This window comes from Acanthochromis polyacanthus, chromosome 3 (assembly GCF_021347895.1).
Source record: "Acanthochromis polyacanthus isolate Apoly-LR-REF ecotype Palm Island chromosome 3, KAUST_Apoly_ChrSc, whole genome shotgun sequence".
NCBI lineage: Eukaryota > Metazoa > Chordata > Actinopteri > Pomacentridae > Acanthochromis > Acanthochromis polyacanthus.
The window spans coordinates 23,089,471-23,106,390 of NC_067115.1; the positions used below are offsets into that span (position 1 = coordinate 23,089,471).

The following is a 16,920-nucleotide window of genomic DNA, read 5'->3' on the forward strand; positions in this document are numbered from 1 at the left end:
GCCCTCAACCTGTCGCCCCTCCCTCCCCCACTTCTCACCGCTTTGCCCCGTCACACCTTCCCCCCTCTCTCCCCTTCTCTCACTCTCTCTCCCTTCTTTCGCTTCCAGTCTGCTTCTTCTGTTGTGCTGTTGGCTGTAGTGAGGGGCTGGGGGAGGGATCTCGCGATTGTTGGACTTTTTTTTTCGAGTGGGGGGGAGAGTTATTCGGAAGATGGCGCCCGTTGTTACGGGGTAAGTGGAGAAATTCAAAGCATAGTGTTTCTGAAATTGTTGTGTTTTCTTTGCGGCGCAGCAGTTTCCAGTTCGTGGTGTTTTCGGGTGATGTTGTGGGTGTTTGTACCCCCGCGTTGCTCTCAGTTCACCCCCCTCGGTTCTACCTTGTGGCTCGATGCGGGGTCAGTTGTGCAAATCCATTCTTCGTGGTTCTTCTGTCGTCTTGTTGAACTTACGATATTAGACAAGTTTCAAACTACTGGAGAAACTTTTTGTCACTTCTCGGTTTTCCGTTTATGCTCATCTTCCTCTTCTGCAGCTGTTTAATTTCTGTTTTAGCAAGTTGAGCACAGTAAAAGTATCATTACTAATTTTTCAGACATTGTTATTACAAGTAGCACTTTGTGTGGTTACAACTAATTTTTGCTAGTTTGGTCAATTGGTTTCTCTCTAAAACATGCGTTTATTATTTTAACTTAACTTTCCTCTCAATTAAAAGTAGCTAAAAAGTGAATTTTCTCTTCATATTGTTGCTTTAACACTGTTAGCTTTACATTTGTGTTATTACATTGTTCTACACTCTGTAGTTCCTTCATTCATTGTTGGAAACACCCTGAAGCAGATGCAGACTCTTTACCATGTGAGGATGTTTTTTAGTAGGGCCGGACTAATGTGTTTGTTGGCCGATTTTAGCTTGTCACACGTATGTTGTTGTTGGCATATATGTTGTCCAATATGACAACTTGAAAAAGATGCCTAAAGTAGTTTAGAAATAGTGCCATCACTCAGTTTGTCTTTACAGTACTTTCAGCACTGTCTGCAGCACATGCAGCTGAGCAGACAGTGGTGCGGAGTCAAATGGTGTATCACAATGAGTTGCCCACCACTTTGCTGGAAAGTTCACAAACAGTTGCCCCATTGGTCTGAGATACCATAGTATATACAGTACATGTTTATAGATAAATCATATTAGTAAATATGTCAATTGTGGATTTTTTTGCTCTCTAAAACTTAAGTGTCAGTCGGGCTTTAGTTCTTAGGACTTTGAAATGTAAGCATACCTGCACTGCAAATGTCACTGACATTATGTATTACACTGCCCAGTTTTTTTTTTTTTTTACCACTTTCAGCCAAGCTTGTTTTCATGTCTGCTCCAGTAGCCCAGCAGTGAAACCACATGTAAACACCTTGCACCATGATGTTTTTGATTTGCAGGAAGTTTGGTGAGCGACCTCAAACTCAACGTTTGACAAGGTAAAGAGAAACAGACCTTCACAGTGAGAACAATTCTGAACTTTTAAAAATCAGTACAGAAAGCTAAAAAGTAACTTGAAAAGCGTAGTAGATGTTAGAACAACGTGTACACTGGTGTTTATGTGAGTTTTCCCGCCCCATTTCAGGGAGGCTATGAGGAATTACTTGAAGGAGAAAGACGATCAAACGGTGCTCATTCTACATGCAAAAGTTGCACAAAAGTCATATGGCAATGAAAAAAGGTTTGTCTAGGGTTGTTTAAAGAAGAATTCTTTAATTTTGTGTTTAAAGAGAAATATCTTCTGAAATGGCAAGGCATGTTTTTTTGACTTCTGCTTGTGTCATTTAGGTTTTTCTGTCCTCCACCATGTGTGTATCTGTTGGGCACTGGCTGGCAGAAGAAGTTAGAGAATATGGAGAAGGAGGGTTGTACAGAGCAGGAGGCCCAACCATGTGCTTTCATTGGTATAGGCAACAGTGAGCAGGAGATGCAGCAACTCAATCTGGAGGGGAAGGTGGGTCATTTACAGTTACACAGTTTGCATATTTCCTTGTGAGAGTATAAATAATCTTCACTGTGGATGATTAAAAGCCTATCTGTTTACATACTCTTCTGATTATTCACCTATTCTAGCAGTAATAAGCTGTTTTGTTTTGTCTGTTCCACTGCTGATCAGCCATGCAAAGCAACCACAGCTGCTTTGCTTTGCTTTGCAGTTTGACCATATCCTCTGCTTGCTCCTGCAAAATCTTGTAAACTATGCTCACTCCGTAACTGATATTCTCACATACCATACTCATGTTTTGTTTTTGCACCAGTGTCCCTGTCAAACTTGTTCTCTAAAGAAGAGAAGATCAAAGTGAAAGGGGGGGGGCAAACAACAAGGCACGCTCTTACGCAAACTCCTTTAATGTTTTTTTTTTCCTTGTGGTAGCACTTCTGCACAGCTAAGACACTGTATATCAGTGACTCAGACAAAAGGAAGCACTTCATGCTGTCTGTGAAGATGTTATATGGAAACAGCTCCAACATAGGAGTCTTCCTGAGCAAGAGAATCAAGGTCATCTCCAAGCCCTCCAAGAAGAAACAGTCCTTGAAAAATGCAGATCGTGAGTTGCAGGATTTGTAAACACACACACATGCGCACACTTAAGCCCTTTTCAGACATGAGGCATGGAGCTTTGGTGGCTTCATTAATCCAGTAAAGTGATGGCACTCTAGTCCTTCAGACAGTAGTCACTTTTCAGTTAGTGTTTCTCTCTGCTTCACCTGATACATCGGCCCTTTCACCGTGTCGAGAATAATTCAGGATTAAAACTAACAATTGAAGTTACTGCTGTTGCTCCGTGTGTGAATGCACACAGCTCGCTCTCTTTAGAGATACTTGTGGATCCTGCCGCTGTCTGATCCCCCCAGGCATGTAATATAAACTAAAATCGTCTTCATCAGTTGAAAACTAAGCTATGATTCTGTGTGTGAGAGCTCACCTGTATGAGGTGAACAAGTACACCTACACAGAGCGTGGCTTGCCGTTGAGTCCTTGTATGGACTAGGGCTGTCCCGAATAGTGGTTTCTGGCCTCCGAATATTTGGGCCCTATTAAACTGAAGAATTGCCAAACAGCCGAGGTCTTCCGCATCTTGTCTTGTGTTTATGCAACAAAATGAAGCGTGACGTAACAGTCGGCAGCAACCTGGCCATTCGGGTGGTGGTAACAAACACGAATAGATGAGCCGAAGTGGGCTGAAGGCAAAGGGAAGACACGAGCTCCGAATATTTTCGTCCGGGGGGAGGAAGGGGTGATCACATAGACACGACGAGATGAGCTGATGTGGGCTGAAGGCGGAGGGAAGACAGTAACGCCGCATATTCTTTCGGACACCAAAAGTAATATCCGGATACCACCGTAACGAACGAATATTCGGATATTCGGGATATTCGAGTCCAGCCCTAGTATGGACTGATGTTCTCTCTGGGAAATTTTACAATTCTAAGAATTTTAGGGGTTTCTTGCTGTTGTTTCACTTGTGCAAATGTGTAATTCTTTCCGTTTGGAGATGCTAATATGGATTTTAACACTGTCTGATGCTGCAGGTATTTAAAAAAAGGAATAGTTCTCAACAACAGAATCAGCTTTATTGGCCAAGTACGTACACAACATACTAGGAGCTGTTGGTGTCACCCTAGGAATAAGGCAAGAGAATAATAAAATAACTATAGAAAGAAGAAGAGAAAAAATCTAATTAAAGTAACAGTAGTAATAAAAAGAAATCAGAAAAATATATACAGATATTTACATATCTATAAAGAATATATAAACACAGTAGTGCAAGTGATCATTGTGATAATACAGTGCAGAAAGTAGAGGACTGTTCTTAGTGCAAAAATAATGTGCATATATATTGTTGTATTGTATATTGTACAGGTGTGGAGGAATGACTGCCTTTTTTTTAGGGTTAGGGCAGTGAGGAAGAAGCTGTTCTTGTCTCTGGTGGTTTTTGTGTGCAGAGTCTGAAGAAACAAGTTTTATCTAATCTTGGGGGAGGGGGACAAAAACCTGGATTACATTTATTATTGGTGAGTGTCATTATAAGCTGTTAACGATTTATGGTTTTGGACATTAAATCTTGTAGTCTAATAAACTTGAATTTGTAAAGTAAGTGAGAAAGGTGTGTTGTGATTTTGACACACTGGATATTAATCATCTCTGTCATGTTTTTGGATGAACACTGGTGCTCCTGATCACTTCACACAACTTGAAGTGCCGTTGCCTGTACAAGCCTATGCGTTAATTTGCCGGTGCAGTTCAGACTTGTGCTATGCTCAAAGCACTACTGAAATGCTGCCAGTGTGACTTTGACAGAAACGTGACTGGGGCGCGTATTCAGATTTGTATGTTAAATTGCTGATTACTGGAACAGGGTGCAGGTCTGAAAGGGGCTTTATAGTTTCACCACATCCTCACAATTAATTCTGATTTGTAAAAGTGTTTAGTTTTTTTCTTGCCCTTTTCTTCTTCCCAGTGTGTATAGCATCTGGGACTAAGGTGGCCTTGTTCAATCGCCTGCGTTCCCAGACAGTCAGTACCAGGTATCTTCATGTGGAGGGAGGAAACTTTCACGCCAGCTCCCAGCAGTGGGGGGCCTTCCACATCCATCTCTGTGAGTCACACTGTGTTTTTAGCTGCGTTCTTTATCTCTCATGTTATTTTTGAAGATATGATGAAATATTTTGAAATATGTTTGTGTCCGATCGTTCTGTTTAGTGGATGATGATGAGTCTGAAGGGGAGGAGTTTGCCGTAAGAGACGGCTACATTCACTATGGCCAGACAGTCAAGTTGGTCTGTTCTGTTACTGGAATGGCTCTGCCGAGACTCGTATGTATCGATTCTGATGTTAGTTATTTGTTGTTTGGGAGAAAATGATTTGTCATAAATGTACGTGCACGGATGTTTGTAACTGTGCAACGTTGCCGTATGTGTTGAACAGCGAGCCGTGTTTGTTTCTGTGTATTCACGGTGGCTGTGTTTGCTCCTTTTCCTCAGGTCATTCGCAAAGTAGACAAGCAAACGGCATTATTGGACGCAGATGACCCGGTGTCCCAGCTTCACAAATGTGCCTTCTACCTGAAAGACACAGACAGGATGTATCTCTGTCTTTCACAGGAGAGGATCATCCAGTTCCAGGTGCACACTTACACACACTCACATTTGAGCAGTTTATTTCATTCCTCAACTGCAATTTTAGCACTTTCTGAAGAAAACTCAGAGATGTGAGAGAGTAGATGGCTCTTTAGCACAAGTGTGATGAATGTAGGACTTTTTGGAGACCTTGAAACTTCACAAACTTAATGGTACAATGCAATTCAATATTTGATTCTTATTTAATGACACAATAAATTGGCTCATAGATTTAAAAAAAAATACAGATACTTATTACCAAGACTTTATTTTGCAAATAGCTTTTATTGTGTACTCCAGTGTATTCCATCTATTCTCAGTTAAATATTTTAGATTTTTTTCTCCAAGAGAAATAGACAATAGAATACTTTTATTTTGCATGTGGAAAATACAGCAAAAGGTTGATGATGGATTGTTGGAGGCTTACATTTTATTTAATGAAACAAATTCAAACACTGTGATTGTAGAAAACCCTTTTTGATGTATCTTTCACTCACAACACAATATTGAGTCGTCTGTGAGAGCATTGCACACAGCTGTTGTGTTTCGTGAAATTAATTCCCACACTGGAGTTCATTTGTTTTAATGAGCATTCCAGGGCAAAAGATGAGAATCCAGTGTTTCACTGTGTCATTGAAAGTGTGTATTTTCGATATGAAAGTGGAATGTGAAATGTGTTTCTAAGGAGTTTTTCTATTTTTATTTTGTTTTTTTGTTTTTTCCAGGCAACACAATGCTCCAAAGAGGCTAACAAGGAGATCATTAATGATGGGGCTTCCTGGACTATCATTAGCACTGACAAGGCAGAGTACACCTTTTATGAGGGTATGGGCCCCGTCCCCACACCGGTCACACCTGTCCCTGTGGTGGAAAGTTTGCAGGTATGGTCCACATGACACACATACTGACTCTTTTATAGAAAAAGTGCTTATTATCCACCCTGTCAGCAAACTTGAATGGCATCCTTACCAATAACTACTCTCTCATGTAACATTTTACTCAGACTAACAGCAGTTTTCGTTTGTCCTGGTCTAGTTAAATGGTGGCGGAGATGTGGCCATGTTGGAACTGACTGGACAGAATTTCACTCCTAACCTCAGAGTTTGGTTCGGAGATGTAGAGGCGGACACCATGTACAGGTACAAGTGTGTTGTATAAGGGTTTATGTCTATGCCTGTGTGTTTTTGTGTAATGATACAAGTAGTCAAGCCTTTCCTCATCCATTTTCTCTTCTAGATGTGGAGAGAGCGTCTTGTGTGTTGTGCCGGATATCTCTGCCTTCAGAGAGGGGTGGCGCTGGGTGAGACAGCCGGTCCAGGTTCCCGTCACGCTGGTCCGCAACGATGGAATCATCTACGCCACCGCCTTGACCTTCACGTACACCCCCGAGCCAGGACCACGACCCCACTGCAGTGCGGCCGGGGCCATTCTGCGGTCACATAGCACCTCTTCATCATCACCAGCATCTTCGTCTTCACCTTCCTCTTCGTTGGGCGGGCTCGGAGATGGCCACGGGGCTTACAGCAGTAGTGACTCGGGCATGTCGTCGTCGGCGTCGACCATGTCGGTGCTGTCGTAGTGATGCTTGTTTCGTGTGTGTGCGATGAATGACTGAGTGAGAAGATGTGGACGTGTACTCCAAAGAGGCTCATGGACCTGTGAAGAATTGCACACAAGCTAAGAAGCTCATCGTTACAGCGACTGTGAAAACTTGAGAGCTGCCTGAGACTTGGGGAAAAAAAAGGAGAAGTTCAAAGAGAAAACCTGTGATAACTGACTCTGTACTTTAGCGCCCTCTTGTGGATTGTTGTGGAGATGTTATAAGCGCCACATGGAGGACCTTGATATCCAAGATGTTTGCCTGAAAGGAGGTGAATGTAACGTGTAACTCTCACAGCAATGGGATTTGTAAAATAAGCATCTTGTTTTTGTACACCGGTGGGTTTGAAAGCTGCTTTTATTATGCTTTCTTACTACCAAGGTCGTATTTTTACTGAAAACTTGTTGATTTAACTGTTATGAGCAAGGGAAAATTTTTAACTTAGTTTCTATGGACCAAGGAATATTATAATATTTTATTCATATTATATTTTATAAGTTTTTGCTGAGGTACATTTTGACATTTTTGTATAATACTACATAGTACATAAGTTCACTTTTGTTACCAAATAGTTTGTCACAGTGTTGACACTATTTCTATTTTTTTTTTTTATTTCTATTTTGTCTCAGTGGAGTGGTCAAGGCAGAAATGACTTTTAGGGTGTCTCTAACAGTCTGACTGCTGATTTTCAACTTATCTCCTCACTTTTTTTTTTAACGCATACGTACTTAGTTGTCATTTCAGAAATTGTATTAGTTCTCTGAGCTGTGCCAGAATGAGAAAGAATCAATCAGGCTTTGTTTTTAAGGAGGCACTTTAGAAAATGAAGACATGCACATGTCGGCCTGCAGTTATTGGCTTGGTATACTTTATATTTTCTAGGTCAGTTTGATGTTGCTCTTTATATCAAAGATGACCTTTTTGCTCAATGTAGTGAGTGTATTTGATCAGATGTAATACACCATCACTGTGTTCTGTTTTCTAATCCATACGCTCTCTTTGTACCTTGTGCTAAAACTCAAATCTAAACCATCAGTCTCTCTTGTTAGCAGAGACACCACAGTGCTGCTTTTTTATAGAGTAGTGAAGACTTTTAACAACAACAAAAAAAAAAAAAAGCACACTTGGGCTTCTGATCTCTTGTGTATTTTAAAAGAAGGCCACAGAACAACCAAGAAATTTCCAAACTGTCTGGCCAAATTAAAGATTTGAGCTTTCCTCTTAATATAATACTCATATTGCAGAGCAGATCTTTAATATTTCCTGACATCTGGAGGGGCTTTAAGTTTTGTTTTGAGTTTGTGCGTATGTGTCGAAAGACGAGTTTTAATACCATCTTTGCCTTGTGGCTTCACAGCTACCCTAGCAGTCGACAGATTTCTGTGTAACGTCATGCTGATATTGACCCTTGTTGATTTAGTTTTGTCAAACATGTCTTCTGACTGCAAATACATTAGAACTAATTTTGATACAACAAGCTGTGCCTGTTCTTTGGCTCTTATTTAATAAGGCTTCTGCTTTGGACTAAACATAATAATGGAACTAGATTATGAAGATACCGAGTGCTGCACTTAGTCACAACTACCTGCAGTATCAGTCTTTGTTCAAATTTCGTACAAGTTATCCTGATTTCAATCATGCTTTTTCTGTTGTACTGCATGTCATTTTTTAAGATCGACAAGAAAGTAGCAGGTACGTATCTGTTTGCGAGTCACTTCATTTTTGCACGTGTGTTTGGCTTTTCTCAGATGTAGATTTACTATTGCTTAACTATATATTTTGACTGTAATAGTCCAGTGATGCCTCTCTGTCACTTGCTGCCAACATACAGCAACTGAACTGATGCAGGCACACGCTGTTGGTGCATCGTCTCTTAATTCGATCAGAAATGTCTTTCTTTAGTTTTCCTATGTTAACAGACGGTGCGTCTTTCATTTTCCAACATTTTAGTCTGCAACCCCTAGCATGTTCCAGAACTTATTAACTTATTTGCAAACCTGATAAAATCTAATGTTTAGATTGTCTGACATCTGTGCCTTACTTTGACATTTTGTTAAGTCAACCATGCACACACACTCTGCAAGCCAGATGCTGTGTCAGTTAGGAGAAGCATAAGGTGCTAAAACCCATCATCGTGTCAGCATATTGGCGGCTTCAGTGTTCTTGTGTTTGGGGAGTAAGTTTCCTAACTGTTATGTCCTGCCGTTAGCCATCATCCATCTTTTCTGTTTGTTGTTTGACTCTAATCAGTCGAGAAAAGGTTCATCAGCAAAGGGGCTTTATTAAAAACAAGCTGGAGTTTATTGTGACTTGTTTTGGTGGCTGTTCTATGTCATTACACAGAGTGTTTCACTCGTCCATCCCATCTCCTCTTTCTGTCTCATAGTAGCAAAGCAGATGCAGTCGTGTATAATTTATCGATACTGTAAACTCACTGAGATCCTGCTGAGGCCCTCTTGGACTCTTGCCTCTTGGGCATAGTCCAGGGTAGAAGTCATAGCTGGTGCACTATTTTTAAACTGAGAGATGGATTGCTGGAAAGAAATCTGACACTTTGTTGCTGGTAAAGTTTTTTAAGTGTATGTGTGCGGTTGTGTGGTCTGCTTGTGTCCATCGCTGTCTTTTTGTTTCTACCAATAATTTTGAGATAGACTCTGTGCTCACACATCTTGAGTGTTTTATGATCCAGTGTGTCCAAGAAATGGCAGCAGCAGCATGCTGACGTCAATAGAAACCCAACGACAGGTGTACAAACATTTTCTAAGCCCCTGAAGAGCCACAAACAAGGATACAACTTGTCTGACCCAGACAGTCGGTCTATGATTTCACTCAGAATGTTGTTAATGGCATCTTGATTCTAAGCTCTACTTCTCATAGTCAGGTTAAATGAGTTTTAATTGATAATTTCTGGAAACCAGCACGAAGTTGGAGCAGTTTGGATAGTAAATGATCCAGTAGGAGTGGCTGTTGAATGGTAGATCAGCAAACTGGGACTGATGGCCTCCATGTATGTGTATATGATGGGTCTGGAATTAGGTTAGGAAACATAAGATGTTGCAAGAGAGAAAGAGAGAGAGAAGAGACGGTCAGTGCTGGGTAAAGACGTTACATCTCGACGTCTCTGTTGGGGAAGGGGCAAAAGAAGAGAAAGAAAATTGAGAGAGAGAACGGAACTCCGTAAGACTGACTGGTTTATAAAAAGACGCACAGCAGACACAAACAGACTGGACACGAGAAACAGTGACAGCGCCTGGCTTCCCATTAATTCATCTTCTGTTTTCCTTTTTAACGGTTTGTCTGTAGCATTGGATTTTATTCACAATGGATCAGAACCAAGTTTCTTTTAAAGTCAACAAACCCAGTATGGAGATACCATAGAAGAATCTGTCATTTTCCCGGATTATCCACTTTTGGAGAGCTTTTACGCATCATTTTCTCGTGTTATGATGGCACTTCAGAATGTTCCTACAAGCATTCTGAAGTGTTAAAAACGTTTTATTTTGTGTGTGCGTTTTTATATATTTCAAATTGCACACTAGTCCCGCTCGCCTGATTTCTCAAGTGAACATCAGTATCACATCTCGCCTCTGCGTGTACCCGTAATAGCAACACAGATCGCTTAACAGCTTTATGCAGACTGACACCGGTGCCTCCTAAGCGGCTGTTGGTTCTGTGTATGTTCTTTGTCCCTTCTGTTGGAGGAGTTTCTCAACTCTGGACGACAATATTATCGAGAAATGCTTCCCCTGTCTCCTCTGCTCCTCCTTTTTCCCGCTGCGCTTTTCGTGGCCGCGCAACGTGCCGGAGACCTCCAAGGCTTCACCTTCCCCGGTGGGAGCGCCGGTTTCGACCCGACAGGTATGTAGCTACTGGATGAGGTGCTGAGTCAACTAAAGAGAAGAGTGAATCATATAGGAAAGCTTAACAATGTTGAAAAAGTCTTTGCGTTGTGTTTAAATCTGCCCTGTGATCGCCAGCAGTTAGCAGGAGAGTCAGTCGTGCCTCTGTTTAGAAACTTTTCATGATTGATTTTCATTCTAACTTATTCCACTTCCGCATTGATATGAAATAGAAACTCTTTTTAAAACCCCACTTTAAGAAATGGTCTTGTTTTAAAGCCCCTTCAGTTAATCTTGATCACACTTAAAAGAAAGAATGAGAGCTGCCTCATCTTAAAGCCCCATTTACCCACTGAGACTACCATTATTACGGTTTTTGTTTGTTATTGTTTTATTCTGCATTGCATTTTTAACATGTGATCCAACTTTTGGAGCTATGGTATGGGTTTTTTTTTAATACTGTCCTCTCTGACATTTAAACCACCTGCTCAACTGTGGAAAGAGGTTAAAATCAGGTCATATGTGGAGGTCCTGCAGGGGCACGAACGATACACACACACACACACACACACACACACACACACACACACACACACACACACACACACACAGACAGTTGTTTCTATCACTTGGGAAGACATTGCATACATCACCATCCCTGGAGACTTAGCCTTGACACTACTGTTTGCCAAGCCATGAACTTGAACTAAAACTAAATTCACCTTAAACCAAGTCTTCACCCTAAAATAAAATGATTCAACTTGTTTTTGTCACTGAAAGAAAGGTGAGTCCCCACAATGTGTCTGCCTTTACAGATTTGTGTCCTCACAACATGAGTAATATACGCACACCCACTAGTCTGAGGGCCTTCACATACACAACTGACATTTAATACCCTGTCCAGCTGAGAAATCTCCTCCTTCCTGAGAAATGCAAGTTTCATCAACAACCAAGAGATCAGAGGCTTCACTCTGTACACTGATATGTGCCACTTGGCAGTGAGAATAGAGAAAAAACATGCATCGTTTAGATAATTACTCTCAGAGATCTCCATTTTTTTCAGAGTATTGACAACATCAAGTGAAATGAGATTGCAGAGATATTTACAGTGTCATTTTAAACAAACAGTTGCTAATAATTATCTTGAAAATATATGATGTAAAAAATGCAAACGTCAAACAAAGAAACAATCATTGTAAGTCATTTCACGCATATTCAGTTTCTGCTGTGCTTAGTGGATCTAAAAACCTTCCTGTCTACTTATCTAGCTGTGTCTTGGTTCTTTTCACAGGATTGTCTTGCGCTAACATGCTTTTAGGGTCGCCACTTTTATTAAACATGTGGGAGCTGCAAAAGTATTTGCTCTGCATGGAAAGGAAAAATATTAGTTCTGAGATTATGCCAATATTTTTATAAAGCATTCTAAGAATCATGGCAGGACATTAACAAATGAGAATTGACTTTTTTTTTTCCTTAGACGTCACTGTTTCCCTCGACTGAATTCTTCTTTACATTGTTGGCAGGGAGCAGCTGGCGTTACTGGAGCTGGCTAATCGTGGGTTTAACTAGCTCACCTTTGACCCCTCCGTCCGTCGCTCCTCGGAGCACCCAAACGCTAGAGACACAGAGACAAAAATGGGCTCTGACTCAGTAGACGGACAGATGATGGAAAGCGGTGCATCATCTTCCCGTCCATCAATGTTCTTTCCCTCTAACGTTGGGAACATGCCGTCACTTAAAGCCTCATTTCACTAGTTAATTTGGCCATGATTACTCCAGAGAGTCTTCACTGGCTCAGCATTACGTACATTCTGTACACATTTTCTTATAGCATGCTGGAGCAAAGGACTGAGCCTTTAACTCATTGACCAGACTAGTTCGGACTGTTACAAACATTTTTTGTCTTGACAATCTGGACCGGTCTTGGTGGGACATATGGGAAACAATATGTTTGTCTACAAGGGTTCGTCAGTCACGTTGTGTGGCTGTTGAAGTTTGCTATTGCGTTCCCGGTTTTAGTTGCCAGTTTCTTTAATACAAACAGTAATTTGACTTCTTTCCAGTTTCTAGTTTCAGATATGTCTGCCTCCTTTAATTAATTATTCAAGTAATTCATTTAAGAACTACGTGAGAGCTCTAGTGTAGACTGACTAGACACTGGGTTTTGACGTGATGCTTATGTTAGATAGAAAAAGTTATGACTACAACCCTCTCACTGATATAGGCATAAAATATGTTAAATGATTGATGGAACAAAAGATCAAGTGTTACAAACATTTAAAAAAAAACTAATTTAATTCTTGAACCTGAAAACACCCACTGACAAAACACCCTCACCCAAAGGTCCTTTAGCTAATTAATACATTTTGATTTGAGATTGTTAATTGTCTCAGTGATTTGATTGCACTGATTTTGTCACTGGTTTATTATCTATGCCCTATTAGTTCAATTTATGTAGACAGAAATGTATTTTCACAAATACAATTAAGTAGTTCATTAAATTTCAGGGTTTTATTTTACACTTTATTGAGAGTATACAGTAGAGATACGCTAAAAACACAGGGGAAGAATGTGAAATGTGAATATCAATCTCCAGAATCATACAGAGGATACTAAAATTAAACATGTCCTCCTGATTGTATCATTGCCACTTGAAAGCAGAACGCCCCGTATATTGCATTAATTACAACAAAATTATTGGTGACTTAAGTGCCGATCTTAAGGTCCTTTTGGTGCATACTGGTGCAGAGTTTCTCCTGCTTCTCTTCTATTTGTGGTTACTCTGATTTGTCTTTGTGAAGCCTGGGGCTGAGGTTTCCATGTTTCTCTTTTACCTGTAGAGATTAAAGACACTGTGGTTTCTGACTCATGCACAGAAGATAGAATGCAAAATATGCACGCTCTGAGGTGCTCTTACAGGCATTATTAATTGAAAGTCTTGTGACGGAGATGCTGAGATTGTTGCTCCTTGGATCAGTATATGGTAAAATCTGTTGTAAAGGAGCAGCAAACACACCAACAGAAATTTAATTCTATAGATCTACCGAACCAACTAGTTAAGCTGGATTCATGAATAAGTGACAGGTATTTTGTGGATAAACTGAGTGAAATAAGGATTGACCTCATGTTATTCTCTCTGTAGACCCCTGCATGGTGGTGTCTCCACCATGTATGAGCGAAGCTGATCGCTACAGCCTGGACGCCCTGCGGAGCATCCATCAGATGATGGACGATGACCAAGACGGTGGGATTGAGGTGGAAGAGAGCGTGGAGGTACAAGTCTCACTCTTTGTGAATTTTTAATTGTAATGAATCCCTGTTTGTGGTCTTGTGTGAAAGAGACAGACAGGGCAAAGCAGCGCAACAACAGGTGTCCTGGCTGGTGGTAGAGTCAAATGCTCCTTCAAGGATAGCAACAGTGTAACTTTGCTTTTGGCTCAGTGACAAAATTGGTTTGCACTAATAGAATACTGTAACACTGGTGACCTTCATGGTCATACTTAAGAGTATAACTCCTCTTAATGTGTCCTGACTCCAGTTTCCCTTGTTCTTTGCCCAGTTTGTTGTAGTTGCCATAAACAACTTGATAAGATACGCTGGCTTCTGTCGCATTATTCTGCTGTACAGCAAAGCAGAGAACAAACAGAAAAGAAATCATTTTTTGCTCTTAAATATGGTAATATTAGAATGTTAAACAGTTTTATACATTATCAATCAAGTGTCTATTTTTTTTTCTGTTCGGAGAAAAACATTTTGTTTACTAGCCCAACACAAGACTTTCCTGATGAAAGTGCATTTATTGCCTCATATGGTCGTCTATATGTGTGTCAAGACATTTACTGCATGTAACCATATTTGTGCACATGCACAGCTGTGCATTTATGATTTTTATTTTCTTTTACACATTTGTTAAATTCATTTTAAAATTTCAGAGTAAATAGTCTGTAAAGTGTCTTGTGCAGAGACTCTGTTAGTGTCTTGTTGTGTGTGGCGTTGGTAATAAACCCAGAATTGTAGAGAGCCTTTGCCTTTCAGAATGCAGTTCAGGGATACAGTATCCAGGGGCTCAGGTTGCGGTTGCCATAGAGATGTCAGGGAAGGGGTCTGGGCTCATCAAAGTCCCAAGGTTCCACTAGTCATCATATGAAGCCTCCGTTTACAGCCAAGAACACATTCCAGCATTGCACTGACACACACATGCAATCACAGAAGTTTGCAATACACACCAATGCTTATGCATCCATTTCTAAATAAACGCAATCTCAAAGCGCCCACTGCTTTTTCCTATGTTGAAATCCAAGTGCATGATACATTGCAACATCCACCAAATTTATTTTGGACAGAGATAATGTTCGGATTATGTTATGCACTTGTGACCCCTGCTTCTCAAAGTTGTATCTGAAGCTGTGCTTTGCTGTTCTTTGCTGTTGCAGTTCATTATTGAGGACATGAAGCAGCAGCAGACCAACAAACACAACAACCTGCACAGAGAAGACCAGCACATCACAGTGGAGGAGCTCTGGAGGGGATGGAAGTCATCTGAAGGTATGTGTGTATGTGAGGGAATGCATGTGTTTGTGTCCAAAGGTATGGAACTTTACTTTAACTTTTTTGTTTCACTTTTCAGTACATAATTGGACTCAAGAGGAGGTGGTCCGCTGGCTGAAAGACTTTGTTGAGCTGCCACAGTATGAGAGGAACTTTAAAGACTTTAAGGTCAATGGAAATACACTCCCTAGGTGAGAATATTTAGTGTGGATGTGTGACCAATTCTCAGTGAAAACAAATCCCTTGTTGTTGTGTGCCGCACTTACACTGAACTTGTTCTGTCGATGGCATCTGTTTACAGGATTGCAGCTAATGAACCTTCATTTCTGAGTATCCAGCTGAGAGTTCAGGACCAGAGAGATAAACAGAAGCTCAACATTAAAGCTCTAGATGTGGTTCTGTTTGGACCACCTACACGTGAGAACAAATCACCCTATTTGCTCTCCTCCTCTGCTCACATGTCTCTCTGCCTATTTGCCTCTTTAATGCTCAATCCTGCCAAATTATCATTATTTTTCACCCAAACTCCTGTAAATTCCTAAGCCTTTCACTTAAAATCACCATTTAAGGGTTGATCGGTCAACAGATTTGCTCACTTTTGGCTTACTGCTTGCCCAGTACACTCACTGGTCAGTCTATTAGATACCCTAGAGATATCAGAGATTATTTAAACATAATGCAGTAGACCACCACCCACTATGACTTCAGTAATAAACATGCAGTAGAATTATCAGTTTTTGACAGCATCATGAAAAACTGAGAAGGTACAAACCTCTTAAAGATGGAATCTATGGCCGAACAGTTGTATTAGATTGAATGAGATTTCACAAGTGTGCCAAATAAAATGATTTATGAGTATAAGTCTACCATCAATGATTATTACTTTTCATTCAATTAAAGGCCCCCCTCATAACTACATGAAGGACCTGCTGCTCATTGTGTCAGTGGTGATGGGAGTCGGAGGCTGTTGGTTTGCTCAGGCCCAGAACAAAGCCAGCAAAATCCACATTACCAAGATGATGAAGGATTTAGAAAGTCTGCAGAGGGCTGAGCAGAGCCTCATAGACCTACAGGAACAGTAAGTGTCCAGCATTTTTCCTTTCTCAGTCTCTTCCCTCCGATACATTACTGAATCCACTTTGACTTGTATGATGGAACTATGAGCATTTTCATTTGCTCAGACTGGAGCAAGCCCAGGAAGAAAAGCGCAATGTGGCGGAAGAGAAACAGAACCTGGAGGAGAAGATGAGAGATGAGATCATGGGCGCACAGGAAGAAGCTTACCGTCTGCATGAGCTGAGGCAGGGAGCCGTCAGTGAGCTCAGCCGCCTGCGATATGCAGAAGAGGAGCTAGAACAGGTAGACACACCGTCATGTTTGGAACGGTTTAAAGATGGAACGTTAAGGATTTAAGCTGAACTCTAACTACTGATTTCTAACATTTATGTCATTCCACTCCTTCAGGTCCTTGGAGCACTGAAGCAGGCTGAGAAGGATATGCAGGCGAGTTGGACTGCCTCAGAGGCTCTTCAGCAGTGGCTGCAGCTGACACACGAAGTAGAAGTTCAGTACTACAATGTTAAAAGACAAAGTGCTGAACTGCAGCTCGCTACTGCCAAGGAAGAGGTAATGCCTACAAACAATTTATATATCTAAATGAAAACATTTGCATTTGTAAACAAGTAAAATAGTTACTAAGTAAACCTACATACCTATGAACTGATCAGCTTCTATGCTTTCTTGCAGGCAGAGAGGATTAAGAAGAAGCGGAGTTCTGTGTTGGG

General features: G+C 40.9%; 2 protein-coding genes across 2 annotated transcripts; both read left to right on the plus strand.

Moving 5' to 3' along the window:
- Positions 1-11: 11 nt before the first annotated feature.
- On the plus strand, positions 12-9,058 carry LOC110954674 (recombining binding protein suppressor of hairless-like). Its single transcript, XM_022199302.2, has 11 exons — positions 12-231; positions 1,429-1,467; positions 1,614-1,709; positions 1,817-1,982; positions 2,403-2,577; positions 4,492-4,629; positions 4,734-4,846; positions 5,015-5,155; positions 5,875-6,030; positions 6,185-6,288; positions 6,386-9,058. Exons 1-11 carry the CDS (start codon positions 212-214, stop codon positions 6,726-6,728), a joined length of 1,491 nt encoding a protein of 496 aa, XP_022054994.1. The 5' UTR covers positions 12-211; the 3' UTR covers positions 6,729-9,058.
- Positions 9,059-13,732: 4,674 nt separating this feature from the next.
- LOC110954671 (stromal interaction molecule 2-like) lies at positions 13,733-16,616 on the plus strand. The gene is made up of 7 exons (XM_051945959.1): positions 13,733-13,861; positions 15,022-15,133; positions 15,216-15,327; positions 15,438-15,553; positions 16,037-16,214; positions 16,318-16,506; positions 16,601-16,616. Exons 1-7 carry the CDS (start codon positions 13,739-13,741, stop codon positions 16,614-16,616), a joined length of 846 nt encoding a protein of 281 aa, XP_051801919.1. The 5' UTR covers positions 13,733-13,738.
- The last annotated feature ends 304 nt before the right edge of the window (positions 16,617-16,920 follow it).

What these genes read in the sequence shown, in the direction of transcription:
- LOC110954674 (XM_022199302.2), top strand. Translation starts at nt 212, where the DNA reads ATGGCGCCCGTTGTTACGGG. An exon ending in ATGGCGCCCGTTGTTACGGG is followed by an intron (nt 232 to 1,428) that starts GTAAGTGGAGAA and finishes TTTGATTTGCAG; the next exon opens with GAAGTTTGGTGAGCGACCTC. An exon ending in TCATATGGCAATGAAAAAAG is followed by an intron (nt 1,710 to 1,816) that starts GTTTGTCTAGGG and finishes TGTGTCATTTAG; the next exon opens with GTTTTTCTGTCCTCCACCAT.
- LOC110954671 (XM_051945959.1), top strand. Translation starts at nt 13,739, where the DNA reads ATGGTGGTGTCTCCACCATGTATGAGCGAAGCTGATCGCTACAGCCTG. An exon ending in AATGGAAATACACTCCCTAG is followed by an intron (nt 15,328 to 15,437) that starts GTGAGAATATTT and finishes ATCTGTTTACAG; the next exon opens with GATTGCAGCTAATGAACCTT. An exon ending in CTCATAGACCTACAGGAACA is followed by an intron (nt 16,215 to 16,317) that starts GTAAGTGTCCAG and finishes TCATTTGCTCAG; the next exon opens with ACTGGAGCAAGCCCAGGAAG.